Source organism: Pteropus vampyrus, unplaced genomic scaffold (assembly GCF_000151845.1).
Source record: "Pteropus vampyrus isolate Shadow unplaced genomic scaffold, Pvam_2.0 Scaffold227, whole genome shotgun sequence".
Classification (NCBI taxonomy): Eukaryota; Metazoa; Chordata; class Mammalia; order Chiroptera; family Pteropodidae; genus Pteropus; species Pteropus vampyrus.
This window is the reverse complement of record NW_011889008.1, coordinates 1,532,021-1,540,248: the sequence shown is the minus strand read 5'-3', so window position 1 is coordinate 1,540,248 and position 8,228 is coordinate 1,532,021. Positions and strand designations below refer to the sequence as shown.

Below are 8,228 nucleotides of genomic sequence, written 5' to 3'. Positions count from 1 at the left end.
CCGCTGCACCTCCTGACTCCCATCTAGAGACAGACTTTTGTTTGGGCCCAAAGCCCTGAGGGTAGGTGTTCATGTGTGTCAGGTAAATTTCTGCCGAGGCTCCAGCCGCCCAGCAAGGTCAGCCCACGTTTCTGAAGGCGTACCGCGGCCGGCCCCGCCTCTGCCTGGCGCTGGACTAACCCTTGGCTGGTTTGGTTTAGTTTGCTCACTCTGCCTGGCGACACACCGTCGCCCAGACCCACGACCCCTGTCTCCTCGCGGGTCTGGCCAGAAAGGTCTCCGTCGACCCTGACTGCAGTAAGCAGGGGGGTGGATGCCTTCTCTGTTCCCGTGGCCACCGGGGCCCTGTCCTCAGCGTGGTGGCATTCGTCCCCACGCCTGCGGGAGGCTGCAGGGCCGGCAGAGGCTCAGGCTGGGGCTTTTCTCTGTTGCGCCCACACACTGGCCATGAGCACCCAGGTGTCACCGGATGTGTCGGGGAGCTGGGCGAGCCTCTGGGAGGGGCTCTCGACGCTGCAGAGCAGACTCCCCATTGCGGCCACTCTTCCTGAGCCTCCTGGCTCCCAAAGTGGTGTCTCCGACTGTGTCCCCCCCCCCGCGACGCCCACTCTTGGGCCTCTACTGCATTCGAGGCACTTCCATTGTCCTCGTCCCTCTCTGAGCCACCGTCACACTCGTCCAGGAAGGAGACAGCCCCGGTGCAAATCCGTTCGTGAGAGCGCCCCAGCGCATCCTCACGGCTTCCGGGGCGGACGGGGCAGCCCAGACCTGCGGCCAGGCCCGCAGCCGGCACCCGCACAGCTTCCTCAGAGCAGAGACGTCCCAGACCCAGACGTGTCTTCCGCAGAGCGTCTGGGAAAGCGTCTTTTTCAGAACCTAACGCTAAGGCCCTGGCAGCATCTGTTTACATCTGAAAAACCCAGACACAGAACAGCCCTTACCCAAAGGCCCGTATGCAGCGCCCTGGGACCCCCACACTGGGGCTGTGTTGGCAAACGCACACGCACGGCCCTCAGGCTACAGACAGCCACGGGAGGGAGGCGCGGCTGCTGGTGCAGGCAGCCGGCGTGGGGGCGCCAGCCGCGCGGCGTCCTGGCTTCGTCCTGTTGTCTTTGCTCTCGGGGGGCGCAGGGTCGCCGAGGCCCCGCCCACAGGTGTCTTCGCCCATTTAAACACTGCAGAGGTTGGAGGCCCAGGATGGGCAAGGCCCTTGCAGCTCCGGCCCCACTCCAACGTGGCGCTGTCGATGTTATTTTTTTACAAAACGGCTGCTTTTTCTCTCTCAATCTCAGCATTCCCATAAATTGTCGAGAGGCGGGGCCTCCCAGTCCAGGCAGCAGGTGTCATTTGCAGAACCCCAGCCGAGGTGCGATCAGCTTTCTGGCAAGCACGTGTCCCCCATCTGCATTTAGGTGCTTTCTCCGCAGCAGGCATTCACGGCCTGGGGCTGGCAGGTCCCTGTGTGCCCATGTGCCCACGAGGCAGGACGAGAGGTTCCTACAAATCTTCCGACCCACGTGTTAGTGTTTTGCAAAGAAGTAAAAAGCACAAAATGAAGGAAAATGCTTAGCAAAGAGAAAACTGGAGATGGGCCCTCTCCGCTCCTGGGCTCCAGGAAGCAAAGCCACATGGCCAGGAGCCAGCCTGCCCCTCAGCAGGTGTGCGCCAGCACCCCAGGGTGCATCTCAAACGGCAAGGCCACTCCCTCTGAGGGCCTAAAGGAACGCCAGAGGGCCACCTTCTGTGGTGGGGCAGCGGGGAGCGGGCCAGAGGCCGAGGGGCCCTGGGCCACCGTGCTCAGCTGGTCAGTTGTACATGGGAGTCAGTGCCACGTGCAGGACAGCAGTGGGCATCTTGGGCAGCGAGCTCCTTGCCACCTGCCAGAGAGCGGTGAGCAGAGCGTCCAGCATCCGGGGCCTTTGGGGTTCATTCACATTCAGTCACTCGGAGCAGCTAGGAAGCAAGAGGGCCATGACCACAGGAGGGTGACGGCAGGCGGCGTGGCCGTGAGCCAGGCTTGTGCGCGTCCCCACGGGAACGGAGGGTGCTGTACCCCTCCCTGCGGACCAATCACGGATGTCACGGACGAGTTGGATAGGACCAAGCAGGACGGGGCGGAGGCCCAGAGCCACGCCTCTGCCGGGGCCAGCCGGGCAGGGCTCGCCGCCTGCACCCTCCTGGGAGGCCTGACTGCCTGGACCACTGTCCCCCACCCTGTCCCCTATGGCCACGTACTCCCACAGCTCCTGCACTTGGCAGGTGTCCAGAGGGCCTGGGGCCTGAGCCCATGGGAGGCTCTGCATCTGCGTCCTGGGGAGCAGGCTGGGGCTGGCCCTGTTTGGAGTCCCAGACCGTCATTGCTGAGGGCGTTTCGGGTTGGGGTAACAGGACCTTAAGGCTCGGCTCCAGGCAACAAGGTCCTCAAAGGTCGGTCTGGCCTGGACGCTGAGGCTGGAGGGCTCACCGTGCTTTGCGGGGACCGCAGACTCTAGGATGCGTCCCCTCGCTCTCGCTGGCGGCTGGGCCGGACGCTGTCTGGCCCCCACGTTCCGCCTCGCACCCCGCGGCCCGCCCTGCTCCGTGCGTCCCCGTGGCAGTGCCGTCCCTCTAGCAGACGCCTGGGCCCATCGGGGGGGCGGGGGCGGGCTCCGAATTGCCTCCCCGACCAGCACTCAGAGTGCGCTGGGATTCCCAGCCAGAGCCTTGTGGGGTCGAGGGGTGGCGCTCCTTGACGCCGGCGGGCTGAGGGGCTGGCCGCCCAGAGCAGGCTCCGGCGGCGACACCGGTTCTGTCCGTCTCTCCAGGAGCTGGCATGGTGGTGGACTGGGAGCAGGAGACCGGGCTCCTCATGAGCTCAGGGGACGTGCGGATCGTCCGGATCTGGGACACGGAACGCGAGATGAAGGTGCAGGTAACTGCTCCCGCCGCCCTCGAGCGTCAGTGCCTCTGGACGCTCAGCCTGGGGACACCGCAGCAGGAACGCCTGCGCGAGCCCTGCTCATCTGGAAGCAGTGAAAACATCTTAAATCAGGACGTCCGTGTACTTCTCAAAGTGCCTTTCGTTCGGTTTTCGTAAAGAGAGAACCGTGCGTTGGTTTTGCCTAAGTCCTGTAGGAAAAGCGGCAGCGGGCGGGGAACAGGCGGGGTCCCTGACACTCTGGCGGGCAGTGTGGCGGTGGCCGTGGGCCCAGGACCTCCACCCCGGAGTCGGGCAGGGCCTCAGCCTCTCCGCGTCCCGCCCTGGGCCTCCGCCAAACGCGGAGCTCCGACGGGAACCAGGCCGGGCCGGCTCGGCGCGCGCTCCAGACCTGCAATGGGGTGGGGGGGGCCAGGTGGCTCCCTCTGCCACGCCCTCACGTCCTGTCACGGCGCGGGTGGCCTCACCGCGCTGTATTGTGCCCTCCCCCATGCAGCTGCACTGGCAGCCAGCGACGGCCAGTGGCCTGTCCACCCCCAAAAAGCACCTTCCTAACCAGCCAAGGTCCCGTTCCCACGCTCTGCGCCCACAGGCCCCCTGAGGCCCCTGGTGGGCGGGGGCTGGTCCCTAGGCCCCCGCCCCCACCTCTTCAGCGGCTCCAACCCCCCGTCCTGCATGTTGTGTTTTTTCCTGACTGAGCTGGGGTCCCCCCCCCGCCCTCCCATCCCCAGTACATATGGCCTCCTGGAGGGGCCGCAAGGGGCCAATTTGCGGGCGGCTGACCCTCTAGACACTCCTGGACTCGTCAGGAGTTTGGGGGGGCTGGCGAGAACGATTCCTGCCTAAAGAGCTTCGTCTTCCTCTTTAGGGAAGAGGAGGCCAATAGGAAGTGTGGTGCCCAGAGCCAGTCATTACCAGAGGTGTTTGCCCTTCTGGCCAGGGACTCCGGGGCAGCCGGCTGGCAGTCGGTGGCTGTGGGCCTGACTCAGTCCCGGTGGCCCCCGCGAGTCCCTCCGGCGCGTCAGGTCTTCGATGGCTTCCCCAGCTGGGTGACGAGCTCTCGCAGGGAGCTCTCCGGTCCTGGCAGCTGTGGGGCTGGACCAAGGGGCCTCATTGGGGTCTGCGTTTGGCCCTAGGATATCCCCACGGGCGCCGACAGCTGCGTGACAAGCCTGTCCTGTGACTCCCACCGCTCCCTCATCGTGGCCGGCCTCGGCGACGGCTCCATCCGCGTCTACGACAGGAGGATGGCGCTCAGCGAATGGTGACTCCGCCGTGCCTCCTCCCCCTCCGCCAGGCTCCCTCCAGACGCCTGTGGTCTCACTGCTGCCCGGCTGCCAGGCCCGGGGAAGCGAGACCCCAGAGCCATCTGGGTCCCCCACGGGTGGTAGAGCGGGGAGCCAGTGGGTCGGGGGTCCCAGTGAGGCACTGCCTCCCTGAGCTCCAGCTCCCAGGGGAGGCATCCGGGAGCACACTCGTTGTCACAGCTGGTCCCTAGGTCAGGGGCCGGGCGGGCCAGGCACTGGAGGGCACAGATGTCCCCGACCGAGCCCGGCCCCCGGGCTCTGACGCCCCCACTCCGCGTCCTGCAGCCGCGTCATGACGTACCGGGAGCACACGGCCTGGGTGGTGAAGGTCTGCCTGCAGAAGCACCCCGAGGGCCACATCGTGAGCGTGAGGTAATGAGGGCTGGACGTTCCCGAGACGCCGGCTGTGACAGCCTCGTTTCCCTCCACTTAAAACACGTCCCTGGCATTTAGCAGCTGCAGAGTGCTGGCATTTCAGGCGGTAATTAACTTCTCCGGGACTGGCCAGAAGGGTCAGGGCCAGCTCACAGGCCGGGGACGCGTCCGTCCTCCCGCTGGCCGGCCTCACCGCTGGTGACGGGAGGTCTCGGGGGCGCACACAGGGCAGGGGTGGGCACGCAGCCCTGGGCAGGCACAGCGGCACCCGCTGAGTGCGTGGCTCCGGGGTCCCCGCGCGTGCCTCGGCCGTCTGCCCGTAAATCCACTTCTGCCACCAGTAAATCCTGCGCTGAGAGCAGCGGATATTTATTGGCCCATTAAAGGGACAGAGAAATGTGATTTACAGTCACAGAGCTGCTGTTCCTTCAGAGAGGCTGGCTCCCTTGTTCACAGCATAAAAGGAGAACACAGGCTGAGGGCGGGAGGGAGGGGGCCGAGGGCACACGGGGCCTCCCAGGCCTCCCCTCCCGTCCCCTCCCCCCCCCCGTTCCGCGTCCCCGTGTCCCCGCGTCCCCCCCACTCCACAAAATCTAATCTCAGAGACAGGAAATGAAAAAAACAATTCACGCCCGCCCTGAGTCTTCGCTGCTGTGGCTTCTGCCTTTCCAGCAGGGCCTCTGCTGGCTCTCAGCGGCAGTCCTGCTGGCCGGGGTCAGCCGGGGTGGGGGCGCATGTGCCGCCTGGGGCCCTCACTGGGTGCTTTAGGGGCCGGGCACCCTCCACACAGCTGGTCCTGGGGGGCCAGCACGCCCTGGCGTCACCGTGACTCTCTCGGCAGCGTCAACGGAGACGTCCGCTTCTTCGACCCGCGGATGCCGGAGTCTGTGAATGTCCTTCAGATCGTGAAGGGGCTCACGGCCCTGGACATCCACCCCCAGGCCAGCCTGATTGCCTGGTAGGTGCGGGACCCCTGCTCCCCATGGAGGGAGGGAACGCGGCCTTCCCGCCCACCGCCTCGGGCCCATGGTCAGCCCCCGGCCTCCGTGTGCACAGTGGGCGCTAAGCAGGGCACGAGCCAGAGCAACGTAGCGGGGCCCCTTGCTGCCTGTCACTGCCCGGCCCTCAAGACCGGCTCCCTGGCCGGAGCCCCAAGCGAGGCATCTGCTCCCTTGGCCGGTGCAGAGCGGGTGGGACCAGCCACCCTGTGGCAGGCCGCCTCCGGGCATCCCTCCCAGCCCAGGAACAGGACTGACGGCCAGCTCTTCCTGTCCACAGCGGCTCCATGAATCAGTTCACCGCCATCTACAACGGAGACGGGGACCTGATCAACAACATCAAGTACTACGACGGCTTCATGGGTCAGCGGGTCGGCGCCATCAGCTGCCTGGCCTTCCACCCACACTGGGTCTGTCTCTCACGGGCAGGGGTGCGTGGGTGGCTCGGGATGTGGGGTGCCGTGGCAGTGACCGCATGGGCTGCAGCCAAGCCCCAGCCACAGCACGGGGGTCAGTGGGGCCCAAGTGATCCACCTGCCCTGGGCCTCTGTGCCCTGTGTCCAAGGCAGGGCCCGTCACCGTGCTCACTCCAGAAGCAGCACCAAATCCTGTCACTCAGGGAAATAGCCTTTCTTGTCACCTTTGGCCCCTACACCAGTGTCACCCATGGAGAAACCTTGCAGCAAAGTCTGCCGGGAAACCACACACACGTGTGCACACATGTACATGCATGCACGCACACACGAGCACGCACACGTGCTCCCCGTGGCGGGGGCAGCCCAGACTCCTGTCACACCGCGCCTGTCCTTATTCACAGTCCGCGGAGCGGCCGTGGGCTGTTGTATTTTCAGTCAGGGCCACCTGCCCGCCTCCGTGCCGTGTGGGCCCCTGGCTGTGGCGGAACGGTGACATTAGGTTCCCAGAACATCCCTGGGGGCAGTCCTAAGGGTGGCTCGCCGGTCCCAGGGGACCGAGGGGGTTGACACGGTTCTGAAAGCCGCAGCTCAGGGCCTGTGGCTTCCCCGCCTGCCTCGCCGGGCCCCCCCGGGGCCGCTGGCTCACCCGCCTCTCCTCCGCAGCCGCACCTGGCCGTGGGCAGCAACGACTACTACATCTCCGTGTACTCGGTGGAGAAGCGCGTCAGATAGCGCGCCTGTCCCCGCTGGCCACGTGTGCACAGGGGAGCCGCCTCTGCCCGTCCACACCGGTCCTGACCTGGCTGCTGAGGATGCACAGAGGGCCCCGCACTGTCTGTCTGTCTGTCTTGGCCGTCACGCCCAGGAGCGTGGGAAAGGGCACTGGCGTGTCCCGTGGCGTGACGGTTGCTTCTCTGCTGACACCAGCTTCCAGGCCGAGGACGCAGCCACCATCCGTCCCGTACGTTCCCCGTGCTGTTCCTCTCCTGAGTTTTGAAGGGAGGGACGCACCCCTCTCACCTTGCGAGTGGTCCACGCGTTAGCCCCGCCAAAGCTTGGACACGGACGCCGGCTCCCCCAGCGCTCGGCCACACGGCAGGGCCCTGGGCAGCCCGAGCCCGGGCCACGTCCTCCTGCGTGTGTGCTGGGGGAGGCTGGGGCTTCGAGACGGAGCACGGAGCGGACAGGGGAGCCAGCACCCAGGCCTCCCGCACGGGGGTGGCCCTGGACCCGGGCCTGCGCCCCCTCACCACAGGTCCGCTAGCAGGAGGGGCCTGCGGCTTCGGACAGCGAGACAGGTCCCTGGCAGCTCAGCCACAGCCTGAGGCCACCGGGCTGGTCTCTGCTGGGCAGGCACAGTGACAGCCACCCGGGCCCCGGGATCTCCCTGTGTCCACACACGCGTGCGGCCCTTCGGCTTCTCGCCTGTGCTTGCACACGCGTCACACCCACCGCACACACGCGTCGCCAGCCCGTCCCCGCACGCCGGCGCCCGAGGCCCCATCTCGCCGTGGGTCACGCAGAAAGGTTCCTGGCGAGCTGCAGCACACATCTGGGCACTGGTGTGTGTCACACGTGGGTGTGTGCAGACGTGGGCCTCTGCGTGTCGAGTGCACGGCTGAGCAGCCGTGGGGACAGCTTGGCCCCAGGAAGGACCAAGGGAGTGTGCTGAGCAGTCACAGACCCACAGCGCTCGGAAAGCAAAACACAATCACAGTGATGATGTTTGAAAAGCATTTTTTCCATTTTCTTTGGGAATCAGGATCATTCAGAATAGAGGAGGGAGGTGGCTCAGCGTGGGGACAGTCGGGCCGGGACGGAAGCTCGGGTCCCCTTGTGGTGCAGACGACGGTGCTGCCTCGGCCAGGGCTGGACGGGGCAGGGCGCGGGGGGCGTCCCATGCTGCCCGTGGCACCTGCGTGCTCCCACGGGAGCAACTCCTGGGACGGGTTCCCGCCCCGCGCCCTGGCGGCTCCGGGTGTCCTGGGTCAGAGGGCCGTGTGGGGTCGGCAAGTCTGCTCTCCTGCATGGTGCCCGGCAGTTCCACGAGGCTCGAGGCGGTGACCTGGAGCCTTCTGGAAGCTGAGCTCCACCCACAGACGCCGAGAGCGTCCAAGCCTCAGAGCAGTTCCGCCCGGATTCGAGGCCCACACGCGGTTCCGTCTGTCCAGACAAAACCATCGCTGGCACAGTGGGCCATCTTCACGGGTCTGAT

The 8,228-nt window shown here is 66.2% G+C and overlaps 1 protein-coding gene across 1 annotated transcript in view; it reads left to right on the top strand.

The window, feature by feature from the left end:
* Positions 1-6,832, top strand: part of RPTOR (regulatory associated protein of MTOR complex 1) — a 227,815-nt gene extending 220,983 nt beyond the window's left edge. Inside the window, exons 31-36 of the mRNA XM_023519631.1 lie at positions 2,805-2,911; positions 4,054-4,181; positions 4,510-4,596; positions 5,441-5,557; positions 5,878-6,007; positions 6,677-6,832. Coding sequence (XP_023375399.1) covers positions 2,805-2,911; positions 4,054-4,181; positions 4,510-4,596; positions 5,441-5,557; positions 5,878-6,007; positions 6,677-6,745 — 638 coding nt within the window. The 3' untranslated portion in view covers positions 6,746-6,832. The remainder of the gene's footprint in view (positions 1-2,804; positions 2,912-4,053; positions 4,182-4,509; positions 4,597-5,440; positions 5,558-5,877; positions 6,008-6,676) is intronic.
* Positions 6,833-8,228: the final 1,396 nt, after the last annotated feature.